Source organism: Leptodactylus fuscus, chromosome 2 (genome assembly GCF_031893055.1).
Source record: "Leptodactylus fuscus isolate aLepFus1 chromosome 2, aLepFus1.hap2, whole genome shotgun sequence".
Taxonomy (NCBI): domain Eukaryota; kingdom Metazoa; phylum Chordata; class Amphibia; order Anura; family Leptodactylidae; genus Leptodactylus; species Leptodactylus fuscus.
The window spans coordinates 247,140,236-247,155,285 of NC_134266.1; the positions used below are offsets into that span (position 1 = coordinate 247,140,236).

Below are 15,050 nucleotides of genomic sequence, written 5' to 3' on the forward strand. Positions count from 1 at the left end.
CAATAACATTTCCCGAAAATGGTAGAATTACAAAGTACACCCGGCCCCGCAAAAAAAGACGCCCTATGCATCCCCGTACACTTACGTATAAAAAAGTTACGGCCGTCGGAATATGGCGATTTTTAGAAAAAAATTTTTTTAACACAGTTTTGGATTTTTTTTAAGGGGTCAAAATGTAAATAAAACCATATAAATTTGGTATCCCTGGAACCGTACCGAAACACAGAATATAGGGGACATGTCATTTTGGCTGCATAGTGAACACCATAAAACCAAAGCCCGTAAGAAAGTCGCAGAAATGCATTTTTTCCTCAAATCCACCCCATTCAGAATTTTTTTTCCTGCTTCCCAGTACATTATATAGAATAATTAATGGTGGCATCATGAAGAAAAATTTGTCCCGCAAAAATTAAGACCTCATATGGTTCTGGGAGCGGAGAAATAAAAAAAGTTATGGGGTTTAGAAGGAGGGGAGTCAAAAACGAAAGTCAAAAAAAGTCATCGGCGGGAAGGGGTTAATGTCCCCCTCCAGCTGCTCCAGTTTCGTGTCCCCTCTAGATTCCACCAGTTTATACTGGGGCACCAGGAGAGGGACGAAATACTGTGGGGCAGTTGGAAGGGAACATTATAATGTGGGGGCATATAATGTACGGGTGACTGTAGGAGGATTATACTGTGTGGGGGCACATGGAAAGATGATTGGGAATGGGCGGAGTCAACGTAGAAGTGGGTGGAGCTAAATTTGCCGTGGCACGGCCCTCTGGCATAGTTTCAATTTCTTATGTGGCCCCATGGGAAAATTAATTGCCCACCCCTGCCACAGACTATACGAGACAGGGCCATGTATAGATGTATATACAGTGGGTTGTTGTTTTTTTTTTTGTTTTTTTTTTACTATTTTGTCCATAACTTAGACTTCAGATTGGCAGGACCTCTATTAAATAAAGAGCACTTGTATTTACCTGCCATTATGAGCAATTCTGAATCCATCAGTTCATTATTGCAATTTTTTACCTCTGCTTCATTTATTACTCGCACTGTAGAGTTGTGCAGGAAAAGCAAACCTTGCCATCAGCAAACTTTGTATAATAGGATGTTTGCTTCTATTCATTTGGTCTCACAAACTTAGCTCCTTAAGATGTCATGTCAACTAAACTACGGCTGAGGCCACACGCTGCAAAAACACAGCTTTTTTTTTGTTGTTGCAGGCTTTGCTGGGGTTTTTTGGGTTGTCTCATCTCAAGGATCCTGTGTATACTGGTAGCTTATGTAAATTAAAGACTGTTCCTTAATATATTGCTTTAGAAATTCTGATTTGTTTGCCTGCTATGTGACCTTATTCCTCCCATTGTTTACACAGCATTGCTATAACCCCGGACCTGGGAGATAGACATGTGAAGTCACTTACTCTCTGCTAGCAGGAGAATCTGATCAGCTAATTGCAGTTTGCTGATAAAGACAAGTCTGTTATCTCTCTATGTAAACACACAGATAACACTGAGTCCATTCTGTGCAAGCATCTGCATATTATTTGATCTGCAGAAGAATTGAGTGTCCCAATCAGCAGGGGAGGTGGGGAGGGATGAGAAATACAGGAAGTGAGAAGCAGCCACTACAGGCAGCCTGGCTGAAACACTGCGATGGGAAAACCCCTTTAAGGCTACACAGGGCCACTATATCAACGTTACAAATCCATCCAGATTCCAATCTAATAAGGGCAGAAGTACAATCTGCCTTCTTCATAGTGTAGTACACTTTATCCAGAATTACCACCTGAAGATCCTTGCCCTTACCTTAGAAATTCAGAGAAGGAGAGGCCATGAAAGTAAGAGCTGTTCTTGTTCCTAGTCTGCCAGTGTAATTGTTGAAATAAAGTCCTGGATTTGTTTCCAGAGCTCCCCATCTTATCACAAGGACATATTAGTCCATTGACGTTTGGTTTGTCATTGAGGAGAAGTGAGTATGATTTTTTTTTTCTTTTTGATCTTATACATGTTAGACAAAGTAGTTCTGATGCTGTAAGTGTCATGCATGGTGGCAGTGGTGGAATGGGTACGGTTTGCTACCTTGTGACGTGGACATTAGTGAAGTTATTAGAAAAAGGAATTAAAAATTTCTTAATGTGCCAGATGTGGCTTCAAGTTCTCATGAGAAGGGTCAGACTGCTAGGACTTTGGTTGAGCAGGGTTAGTAGACAGATGTTCATGGATTGGATTGAATAATCATCAATTACAATTTGTCTTAATACTGTATAACCTATAGCCAATACTGTGGGCACCTTTTCACTTTTTTTGATTTCCTGGGCCGTGGAGTTGATAAGGCCAAACCACCGACTTCGATTTCTCTGTTTTTCTATAAACCTCTGAATCCTTCCTAAATAGCGGACAGTCATGGTCAGTCCAAAGCATTAAAGCTCTTCATTAATTAAGAAGCCAGTGATTGGATTCCTGTGGAAATAAATATGTAATAAACAATGCATCTAATTCTTCAATATTTAATAATTGTATAATGTAATTAAAAATGATCATTTTATTTTGAACTCTGAGTTGGTAATTTTTTTGCCAACTCTACTCAATATTGGTCCCGACTCAGACTCTGCCTTCACAGATTTCTCATGGGGTCAGGGGGTGTTATGCCTATATGCCTAGGATGGTGCTGCCCTTAGAGATGAGTGAGTAGTATTCGATCGAATACTACGGTATTCGAAATACTCGTACTTGATCGCGAGTACCACTCGCTATTGGAATGGAAAAGTTCGATGCAGAACCAGCATTGATTGGCCGAATGCTATACAGTCGGCCAATCAACGCTGGTTCTTCTCCTACCTTTAGAAGACTTCTCCATGCAGCTTCCCCCCGGCGTCTTCCGGCTCTGAATTCACTCTGCCAGGCATCGGGCCTGGGCAGAGCCGACTGCGCATGCCCGCACTACAAGAAAATGGCCATTTTCTTTTAGTGCGGGCATGCGCAGTCGGCTCTGCCCAGGCCCGATGCCGTGGGGACCCTGCAAGGAGAAGACTTATCAGAGGATCCAGCCCGACCCTCACTTGTGGACTTGGTAAGTGTAATTTGATCGAATGTTGCCTACCCCTGAAACGAGCATTTTCCCCCCCATAGACTATAATAGGATTCGATATTCGATTTGAGTAGTTGAATATTGAGCGGCTACTCGAAACGAATATCGAACATTTTACTGTTCGCTCATCTCTAGCTGCCCTCCATAGCTCTTATGTGTAAGTACAGCTTCATTCTTGTGCTGATTTCAACATCTCAGCTCATAAGGGATTTCTTCTCCATTTTGTTCATTCACTGATAAGTGTGCGATTCCCACCTGCCCTTCAGTGATTGTAATTGTGCTCCGCCTTCTCTGTACACTTGTACACAGCCTGTGTAATTCACTTTCTCCCCCCTACAGACTGCCTTGTGTGCTCTCCACACTGTAATATGCCCTCACTGATTTCTTGGATGCTTTCCCATCTCCATATCCTAATTTCTCCTCTTCTCTGCTGAGATCTGTAACCCTTTTATTTACGACCTAAATCTTATGTACAACAACAGGTTGCAACAAATTTAATAACGTGACTTCACATCAAAAAAGGCAATTCACAAGAGTACCTAAACCTTTACAAATAGAAAGATTGATCTTCTATTATTTGTGCTCCATGTTGTGTTATGCGCAGAGTTCTAGCAGAGTTAAATGGGTAGAGAAGCTTGTGTGTTCTAGAAAGTTCATCACTTTAATGGTAGAATGAAAGTGCCATATTAAAGCCATTTTGCATTGCCTCATTAACAAGGTTACCTAATTTGTCCTCTCTGTTATCTGGAATAAAATGTTGTGTTCATCCGAAGCAATGACAGAGTGAGGAACATTCCTATTAGAGAAGCCTTAGAAGCTTCTGAATGCACATCAGAAATACCGTCTAAAAAAGCTAGGTCAGTTTTAAGATAAAAGCGCCTTTTATTATGTATTCTCTGCTATCTGCCGCTCCTTTCTTTTACTTGCATTTACCAGTAACAGCAGAGCGGTTTAGAATCTGTTTTAAGCTCTGACAGATAATAGTTCTTCCACGTTCTTCTTATTTCATCTCCTGTTTATTTCTATATAACAGTCAAGGTGTTCTGCTCTGGGCTACTTAATTTCCAATTTGCTTTGTCCCGATTTACAGCCAGACACTAAGCTTAACCCCTTAAAGATACAAGCAGCCTTGGCGTTTAGGAACGTTTTTTTTATTTTGGCTGCACGTGGTTGTATGAGGCATTTTCGAGGTTTATTTTTGAATAGCCTCTGCCCACGACTTCGTCTGTGTGTTGTTGGCATCAATGATCTGCTTATATTCAGCAATTTTGCTGCCTTCGATGATCCGCCTGCTCCGGCATTTCGGAAGCTCTTAAGCTGCCCTGCTGCTGAACTCGTTCCTCGCGCTGTGCCCGTGATTGTTCCGGCATCTCAGCAACTCGCTGGGACGCCATATAATGAGTGTGTTGTTGGTGCCGATGATCCCCCTCAGCTTCGCTTGAGGAGAGCTCTGTGACTTCTGGCTACCTGCATAGCTCTCGTTGTTTTAGAATTTTGCAACAAATTAGATTTTCTTTTTCCCGGCATGTTTAAAAGTAGCAAACTGCCAATTTGGATTAAAGGTGTTTTCCCATCCAGTGTGTCAGCACTGCCTGGAGCAGATCAAAATAATATGCAAATAAATGTAAAACAATGGACTGAGGGTTAGCTGAGTGTTTACACAGAGAGATAACAGACCTGGCTTGAGATAAGGCTGCTGCAAGAGCAGTGTAATGTAGTATGTGAACATAAATTCATAACAGTCGCGAAGCCATGTCATTTACCGTAATAAAAAGAAGCCTATGTGTTAATCGAGGTTACAAACTATCTATGTGCCAAATTTCATCCAAATCCGTACAGCTGTTTTTCCATGATTGAGGAACAAACATCCAAACACACAAACTTTATAATATTAGTAGGATAGCAAAAAGGATACGGACATCTGATCATCACATCTAGCTGAGCTTGTTGGACATCCCACTCTAATACCATACCATAGTAATCTATGCATGTCTGAGAAGATTTGGAGGTATATCTGAGACACTGTGTGCATCAGAGCCAAAAGAGCATTTGTGGGGTCAGCCGCTAATGTTACACAAAAGGGTCTGGCCTGCTGTGGGTTTTCATTATAGGTCAGAAGTGGTCAAGGTCAGGCCTCTGTTCCTCCACACAAAACTCTTCAAATTGTACCCACATTGTCCTTTGTATCATACACAAGAAAGGGACTTGCCCGAATTACTGTCCCAAAGTTGAAAACTATCTTTTTATCATTCACTTGAAATAAGGAACAGAGTAAGGACTATTTCTATTCCAAAAGGAACAGATTCCCAGCTATGGACAGCGCTGTTCCTTTTACAATAGAAATACTAATTTGGCAATAAACTCCACATCATGTCAGTAGGCTTATTAACTGAGTCATGCATGATGTTAAGGGGGCTGCCCTCTAGAGGGCAGCATACAGAGGCACTGTTCTCCTAATTACATCCTGTAGAATAGATTTGCATATTTTTTACCCAGAATCCCTAGCAGAGCAGGAATAACTTGTAAGTCTCCGTACGCCTATGTAGGCACACACTCTCCCTAATGTGTATGATTATCCCCTGACCCTGGTCTATAGTCTCTCACTCTGCCAAATCAGTATCCCTGTGCTATGCTGAGGAGGTCCAAAAGACTGAAACAGCACTGTCCATAGCTGGGAATCTGTTCCTTTTAGAATATAAATACTAATTTGGCAATAAACCTTGCATCATGTCAGTAGGCTTATTAACGGAGTTATGCATGATGTTAAGGGGGCTGTCCCTAGAGGGCGCCATACAGAGGCACTGTTCTCCTAATTACATTCTGGAGAATAGATTTGCATATTTTTTTTACCCAGAATCCCTAGCGGAGCAGGAATGACTTGTAAGTCTCCGTACTGCCTATGTAGGCACACACTCTCCCTAATGTGTATGATTATCCCCTGACCCTGGAGGGGAACAAGGGAGTCAGCTGGGAAGCCACCAACAAGGCTGTTGCAGTAGTCCAGGCGGGAGATAAGGGCATGGACTAGAATTTTTTTTTCTCAAACTTGATATGAGAGATGTTTTTGAGTGATAGGTGGCAAAAAGTATTAAGAGTTTGGATGTGTGCCTTGAAAGATAAGAGAGAATCAAAGATTACCCTCAGGCATCGGGAACGTAACACCAATATTAACTAGCTGAGAAGACGTAGAAGTCTTGGTTGATTCACTGCATATAAAACTTGGAAACCTGTAAAGGATTTTTAGCAGTAACATATAAGACGTATACATGTACTTGGTCAGTGTGCTAGGTGCAGTGTATGCTGTATATGTATGTATGGCTACCACACTGGCACATTCTTTTCTTGTGGCCCCATTATTACTGGTCCTTGTGTAGGGGGTCATGAGCCAGGGCTCAAAACTCGGAAAAAACAAACAAACCCCCCCCCAAAGAACCATGCCCGATACACATGTTCTAGGTTCTGTCTGATTCTATAACTGTAGAAACACCAACTTTAATGAGATTTAGCAGATCCGGCTGTGTTGACTGCAGGCAGCAGCGCTTTCCTACTAGGCAGCCACTATTCATCCACTACCTAGCCAGCACTGCGCTTCTAAGGAAATTACTCATTAAGAAGTCTTGAAGGATGTTTTCCTTGGAATTTCCTATTAAAGTACTTGCGCTTTTTCATGCAAATATCTATATTGCAACAAAATGAATGTTTTGAGCCAGATCAGAACTTCTTCTCCCGACATCAACTGGATTTTAAGCTTGTCCGACAGGATAATTTATCATGAATAGTTTCTTATATTCTGTAAGTATTTTATCCTCTACTGGCTTGTTAAGATAAGCTAATGGCCCTTAAGTATCATTTTCAGTTTTAATATGTTAATATATATATATATATATTTTGGTTCCACTTTTTATATTAACCATGCTAAAAGCGTATTCGTTGTATCAAGTCTGTCCCGGATTCAGAAATTCTGTAAAATGTGTATATTTATGTATGTATATAAAACTGTTGACTACCCCTCCCCCACGCACTTAATGACTATTTTACTAGCACAGAATGCAGATTGTGTTTTCTGCAGCTGTAGAAACATCTGTGTGGAAATTAAATTATTACTCAAAAGGCTCATCAGCGCCAATGTGAAGGCAGATGAAAGACCAAAGAAGTGAAAAGATCCTCAGAATTAACTAAAGATGATGCGCACGGGGATGTGATGTTGCATCAACCTGCTCGTGATGTGCATTTATTATGGAATTGCTGAGTTATGGATACAATGTCATTTTACTGACAGCTTTGGATGTTTCTTTGCAACCTGTTAATTCGTGATCTCTGATAGATACTTTGGCCATGTAATTTATCTGTCTATCTGGCCGTCTGTCTGTCTGTCTGCCTGGCTGTTTGTCTATCTTGGCTGTCTGTCTTCCTGGCAGTCTGGTTGTCTGTCGACCTGGCTGTTTATCTTGGTTGTCTGTCTGTCTGTCTTTCTATATGACTTTCTGCCTGGCTGTCTGTCTATCTTGGTTATCTGTCTATCTTTACTGTCTATCTGTCTGTCTTTCTATCAAAATTTTGGCCGCCGTTAACACTTCATTAGATTTTTGAGTTGCACTGACCTTCTGGAATAAAAGACAACTGTTTGAGCAGACAAGTCTACTAAATATTATTTGATGTGGCGGAACTTGACTGATCTTCACCAATGCCCGACATTAATATCATCATGATGATAGGGACACAAACTGTGATTCATGACTTATTGCGAGCATCATTTCCCGAATTTGTTAACTTTTCTTTTTCAGCTGATTGGATGGAGATTTCTGCATCTAGAAAGGGGAATGTTAAAGAGAACCTCTCACCACCTCCATCAGCGTGAGCTCTTTTCATCCTTTAATAGGCACCATGCCACAGATTCTGGCACAGTTGGAATTTTTTCCACCCACTTTTCCTGTCCAGTAAGTGCTGTTTGTATCAATGCCTGATATGCTATAAAGACTCTCTAATGTCAACTGGGTGGTACCAGGCAAAGGGGCGTGACTCTGTGCTCTATACTGTTTGCTTCTGATTGGAGGCCTGCGTCTCGCCACCTTGGCTGCCTCCGCCTGACACCACCTACTTTACATTAGAGAGTCTAGATATCGAGCATCTAAACTAACTACACTGATTGCTCAGGAACGGTAAGGACTAGAGAAAATATTCCAACTGTGCTGGAATCAGCGTAGAAGAGGCTATTAAAGGATGCAAAGAAATGGAGGTTGTGACTAGTCCTCATTAAAGGTGTGTTAAATTGTTTAATTCCTATGGTGTAGGAATGAGGTGTTCTTTATCAATACACTGTATGGACAGGATCCACTTTCAAACCAAAGCTATTGTAAAGTTGTACAATTTTCCAGTATAATTTGTGTATCAGTTCTTCACAGTTTTCTAGATCTCTGTTTTCTGTCATTCATTCTTTTTACTGTAGTGGATGCAAATCAGCCCATGGTCACGTGATATACAGTCTATTGTCATGTGATATATAGTCTATGGTCATGTGATATACAGTCTATGGTCACATGATATACTGCCCATGGTCACGTGATATACAGTCTATGGTCATGTGATATACAGTCTATGGTCACGTGATATACTGCCTATGGTCACGTGATATACTGCCTATGGTCACGTGATATACAGTCCATGGTCACGTGATATACAGTCTATGGTCATGTGATATACAGTCTATGGTCATGTGATATACAGTCTATGGTCATGTGATATACAGTCCATGGTCATGTGATATACAATCTATGGTCATGTGATATATAGCCCATGGTCACGTGATATACTGTCCATGGTCATGTGATATGCAGTCCATTGTTACGTGATATACTGCCCATGGTCACCTGATATACTGTCCATGGTCACATGATATGCAGTTCATGGTCACGTGATATACAGCCCATGATCATGTGATGGACACACAGGTGCACGACTGACTCGTTACAAGAACTGATTACTGTAACTATAACGAGCAGTTCTTCTGTGTTTCCATCACCTGACCATGGACTGATTTTTTTTTTTTTTTTTTGGGAGTAAATAGAATGAATGACAACAAGCAGTGGCTAGAAAAACGTCAGGAATTGATACAGAATCTATAATGGAAAATAGCACAACTTTTCATTATACAAATAATAACCTTGGTCTCTCCATATTGGTCTCAAAGTGGACAACCCCTTTAATGTCCATGTATTGTTGGCCATATGGACAGTTGGTATATGGATCGGGGTTGTCTTCTTTTATTTAGAGGTAAATAATCTATAACAAGAATATAAGACCATAAGTATAAGGTTGAGGGATAACTTATTAAGTACCAGGGCTCAAATTATTGCAGGTTCTTCTCAGAAATTTGTAGTGGTCACCATCTTTTAGTTTAACGGGAGTCTGTCACTAGAATAGCCCCTATTGAACTATAAGCAAAGGCAGATAGTTGGGGATAAATCACTTTTTTCTGCTTTCTGATCAGTGCCTCTATAGCTGAGATATTAGCTTTTTTTTTTACTCATATGCCAATGAGCTGTTTGGTGCAATAAGGGCGTCACCATTGCTGTCATTGCTCCATAGCTTGCTTTGATTCCCAGCACCAGGGCAGTATACTTGTCCTAACCAGGATTAAGGATCTGGGCGCAGGAAGCATAGCCGATATTACACCGATCGGGAAGCTGAAAATAGCGTGAACTCCGGGTATTTGTCTGTACTTATAGGTCAGTAGGAATTGTTCTGATGACAGACTCCCATTAGGAAATGTCTTGTTGAGTTCTGACATGTAGGCTTTGCAGATTTCAAAAGAGAATATAATAAATTTCATGTACGCACTTTTTAGGGACTCTTATCCTATTAGCGATTTTTATTTTATTTTTTTGTTATATGAAGACTAAAGCTGGTTTCCAATTCCTGCTGTGCCTACAATGTACCAGCTGTCTCTTAGCCTCCTACTGCTTACCCCTGTACCAACTCATACAGGGAGCAGCTGCTCTGACAAGTCTGTGGGGACAGCTCGGCGTCTATCATTGGCACCAAGCCTTAAATGAGCCCCATCTCTTACATCTAAAGCAGGAATCTTGGGACACCAGTAAAAGTCTTTGGAAAACAAAGTTGTTTGCTCAGCCTTATTAATATAAGTGATCTGAGCTAAATGGATGTAACATCTTACCTGCCGCACGATGATGAATTAGTCAAGTAATTTCCTAATTAGAACGTATGCCGCATAGAGACCTGATCATATTTTATTCTAAGGTCACATTCACACTGATGGTTCTAATCCTTGTCAGACAGTTACGTGAAATAATAGACCGCATTTCATGTACGTTGTCATGACAAAACTCATTAGATTTCTATAGTTATTAAGAGGAACGTTGTATTGTCAGCTGAACCTTTTTATAACCCTCATAGTATACTTTATACAATATTGTTGTTGTGTATTTACCGCCATCATTGTAAGTGCTACTTCTCATGTTCACGGTAAATGAAGCGGTTTCGTAGTATGGCAGTGACAATACAATGTTAGGAGAGACGTGAGAGTGAACTGCGTTCTAAATATAAGCTGTAAAACAATAGAAAGATGAATTGAGTTAAATCTTACATTTATATACCATTCAGTAAAAAAAAAAACTCAAGCTATACAAGCTCTGTGGGTGTAAGTCCAGGTTTCTAATCTATAAAAATTAGTAATTTATTGATTGTTATGCTTAGGGATAGTTCACACAGGGGCAAGGAGGTGGATTTTGACAGCGGATTTCGCCTCAAAATCCGCCTCCATACAATGGTGGGCTATAGAGACCACTAGCGTTCTTTTCAATATGCCGCTAGCGGAAAAAAGAAGCGAGCTGCCCTTTCTTCAGGCGGATTCCGCGGCTCGCTGCGCCACGGCTTCTACCAGGTGGCAGCAACCTCCACATTTGGCGCATTCATTTGACCCGACTCCAGAGGGGGAAGCGCGACGGTCGTGGCAGGCGGGTTTTGACCCGAGAGTGGTGCGGCCCCCCCATGTGAATGAGCAGCACTTACTTCCTTCTCTCTATTAGCTCTACTTGCTGTCATATCCGTCTAGAGCAGTGAAGGAGGAGACTTCAATGACTGCAGCCCTTTACTTCCTCCCTGCTGAGAGAGAAATGACAGTACTTAGAGAAGCACGACAGCAATCACTTTCCTTTAATTATAAGATTAGCTGTGGTCTTGCAGTGTATCTAAATGATGACAGTTCTGTGCTTCACTTGCTGCCGTTATAGGAATAATGGCTTGGTCTGCATATGAGACTGTATTAGGAAAACCACATTTTTTTTTTTTTGGGGGGGGGGGTAAGTTAGGGTTCACGCTACCGTTGGTGTCCTCTCAGAAGGTTAAAAAATAACCTAAAAAAACAGACACCTATCATAACGGAAACGGAGGTTAATTGATGGTTATCAGTTACTGTCCATTATATGTCCGTTGCCCATAGACCTCAATGTTAAAAAAAAAACAAACAAAAACAAAACACGGACATTTACTATCCATTTTTTCAAACAGACAGACAGGTCCTGCATGTAGGATTTTTTGTCTGCTTGAAAAATGGGTGTAAACCAGGGGTGCTCACACTTTTTCAGTCTGTGAGCTACTTTTTAGCTGACCAAGGCAAAAGATCTACTAGGGCGGGGACGGAGCGGGCCTATGGGCGGGACCGGGTGGGCTTGTGGGTGGGACGGGCGTGTCTGTGGGCGGGGCAGGGCGGATCGCGAGAGCAAGACAGCGGCATTCTGTGGCCGCCCAGGGATCCCGGGTGTCTGCTTCTTCACAGCGCAGGCTGAGAGTCATCTACAGACACTGGCAGGCGGGGACGCCGCAGCCCCAGCCTGCCAGTGTCCGGAGATGATTCTCAGCCTGCACTGTGAAGAAGCAGACACCCGGGATCCCTGCATCCCGTGATCGACCCATACGTCCTTTGCGATCTACCAGTAGATCGCGATCGACGTATTGGGCACCCCTGGTGTAAACGGACACTAAAGGACACAAGATAAAATCCCATTGAAATGAATGGAAATTGCGAACGGACCAGCTAGATAAAATCTTATACGGACAATAACCACAGACACTGCTGAGCGGACAACGGTAGTGTGAACGCCCCCTAAGATAGACCTACCAGCTAAAACTGGTATGCGCTTTATTCATTAATAATAGTCTTTTCAGCACCAGGTGGGCACGAAAATGCTGAACAAAAGTGAAAGGTGTTTTTTGTGTATAAACATACTAGTTAATAAAGTCCTGTGATCACAGCAGCACAGTCCAAATAAGCAATCTCTAATGTGTAAGAGGGAAAGAGTGGCAGGTTTATCTTGGCTTAGCAGGTTTGTAGAGACGGTGACCAGGACACATCTCCACCATATCTGTAACATGGAAGGCATTGTTGACCCTCACAGATGTTATCTACTTGGGGATCTAAGAAAACTGCTTTAAGAATCTCTTTAAGGAACTGTTGCCATGTCCTTGGAAGGCAGTATTGGAAACAGAGATGAAGAAGGCTTCTGATCTTACTCTTAGCAGAAGAGTTTGGGGGTGAAGTATGAACAAGCTGAAGAGGAGAGATGCCAAACCATGGGGGCACTTAAAACAAATGGTAGAAAGTTGGGGTATGAAGATAGTTACAATGTTGTATGTTAGAGTTAGAATTCTGAGCAGCATTATATTTAAGAAATAGTGATAATGTAATTACACAAGTACTACTCTATATTATACAAATTATTATTATTTTCCCATATTTTGATTCTCCGTATTCTTCTTCCAAACAGATGTTATTGGCATCGCTGTCGCGCACAGCCCCAAAGAGAGCGCACAACCTCTTCAGGTGAGTGATTTCACTTTCTCTTTCTTGCTTTACATAAGATATACACTGATATTATGGAAATCGAATTAAAGGGCCCCATTTAACAAGTGACAGGTTTCCTGTTTGTTATGTCGGGTCTTTCCTCATTTTGTATATTCCTCAATCAAATTCTTTTTGATACTTGGTTTCTATTTTCTACCCGTCGCTGCCAGGAAGAACGCCGCAGCTTTAGATGTGCTTTCTGCTGGAAAGAAACAACTTGCTGTTGAACAATCTCTCTTTATATTAAAATTTTGTAAGCAGCACTGAATTCCCTCTAGTCAAATAGCTACAAAATCAGATTGAAATTTCCTGTATGAATCCAATAACTGTAGAGGAATGATATAGTACTATTCACGTTGCGGCAGGTCACTCTATTATAGCAATCCCTGCAGTCTTTCTTTTCTGATCTATTTTCTTGTATTAAAATAATTCTTAAAGGGTCCTGCCATTTTTGTTAAAGTGTAATATCTTAGCGAAACTTCTGTGCCTCGGATGTTATACAATATTAAATATGGATTCATCCAAAATAATTTCAGCAATAAAAATGTGCTTTCTCCAGTCGAGGCTAATAGAACCATTTCTTTGCAAAGTTCTCCATCCTGGTTGTTGCTTAAATGGAACTAAAATATTGATTTTGACTTATTGTTAGTATAGGTCATTGGTTTCAGATCGGTGGGGGTCCACATAATTTTTACAAGCATTGCAGCCTCTTACCAAGCAATGTACCATACATAGTGACTATGCTTTGTGTGGGAGGTCAACCCCATTCACTTGAATGGGATTAAGCTGCAAACTGACCATGTGGCTGGAGGGCCCCTGACCCTTTGAACTGCTGATGTGTGGGGGTCCTAGGTGTCAGATCCCTGCCACTTTTATATTGTGCACCTATCTTAAGGATAGGTCTGGTGAAATCCCTTTCTATTATATAATATAATATATAGCTTGCAAAGTGTTGTAAGCGGCCATTTTCTCGTGGCCTGTGGGCATGCACAGTCTGCTCTGCCCGAGGCCTAGAAGTTACAACCCACCGCCGGAAGAAGAGGAGGAAGATGACGCTCCTGACGAAGATGGAGGCGGTGCTGGAGAGGGTTCTCTCGCAGCATTGGGGATGCCCCCAGTGCTGTCTGAGCACTTTGGCCCGCCCCCAGTGCTGTGAAAGAACATATATGCATACCGACAAGAACCGGGATTGTAGGCGAATGGCGGCACGGAGAAGACAACGAAAGGTAGGAGGAGAACCAATATATAATATATCTTTCTATAGGTGGAGTAGGGAGTGACCTATATTGTAGGTGGAGTGGAGAGGTCACCCAACAGTGCACACCAGGCAGTGCAGTCAGGAGGCTCCAGTCCCAGGGTCTCCCAAAAAGAGGGAAGATCAGAAGGGTATCGCAAGTAGACACAGCTGTTAAGGGAACAAGAGGTGAAATGGTAAGCCCCAGCAATAGGGCACTCCTTTGCTCTGTAGGAGTATCAGTAGTGTTTTTAAAGCTGGGTGGTGTTGCAAGATGCCCCTAGAAAGGTCAGGGAACAGGCCGCTAAAAGTTCATTTCTCTAATTCTGGCTATGTGACTTAAAAAAACATCACGTGGCTTATCACTAGGGACGCAGCCGACAAAGCTTCCAGGACGCCTCTCACTTTCACATTATTGCTCACAGTTGGGATTCCGGATTGTCCACAGTCAGTGAGAGGGAATGTAGGGTAGTAGAGTTAGATGAGACAGTCTGCCAAAGTGTATCAGCTTCAGTAGTAACTTTTGATTCCACAAGGTCCACCTTGGCTTGTAGAAAAAACGGAAGGAAAACCAGCAACTCTCCAGACATGGACTAAAATATAACTTTTATTAAATCCAATAAAATGGCATAATTACAAAAAATGACAAGAAGAAATAAAGAAAAAGAACCCCCCCCATAAAAAACGCTACTGATGTGTGATGAGATAGAACATCTCTTTGTCTTTGGCTTGTAGAGCCTCAACAGTCGTGTGCAGGGTACCCAATTCTGAGCACCAGGACCTCTCCAGATTATCGAAGCCCCCCTTTGAGAGTAAATGGGATAGTAGCCTCTGAAAAAAGCCGTCTTTTGTGATATGTAGTTGTGGAGAACTGGAGAAAGT

At 41.8% G+C, this 15,050-nt stretch overlaps 1 protein-coding gene across 1 annotated transcript in view; it reads left to right on the plus strand.

The window, feature by feature from the left end:
- Positions 1-15,050, plus strand: part of B3GLCT (beta 3-glucosyltransferase) — a 334,604-nt gene that overhangs the window by 102,616 nt on the left and 216,938 nt on the right. The window contains exon 2 of the mRNA XM_075265985.1: positions 12,858-12,913. Within this exon, the coding sequence (XP_075122086.1) occupies positions 12,858-12,913 (56 nt within the window). The remainder of the gene's footprint in view (positions 1-12,857; positions 12,914-15,050) is intronic.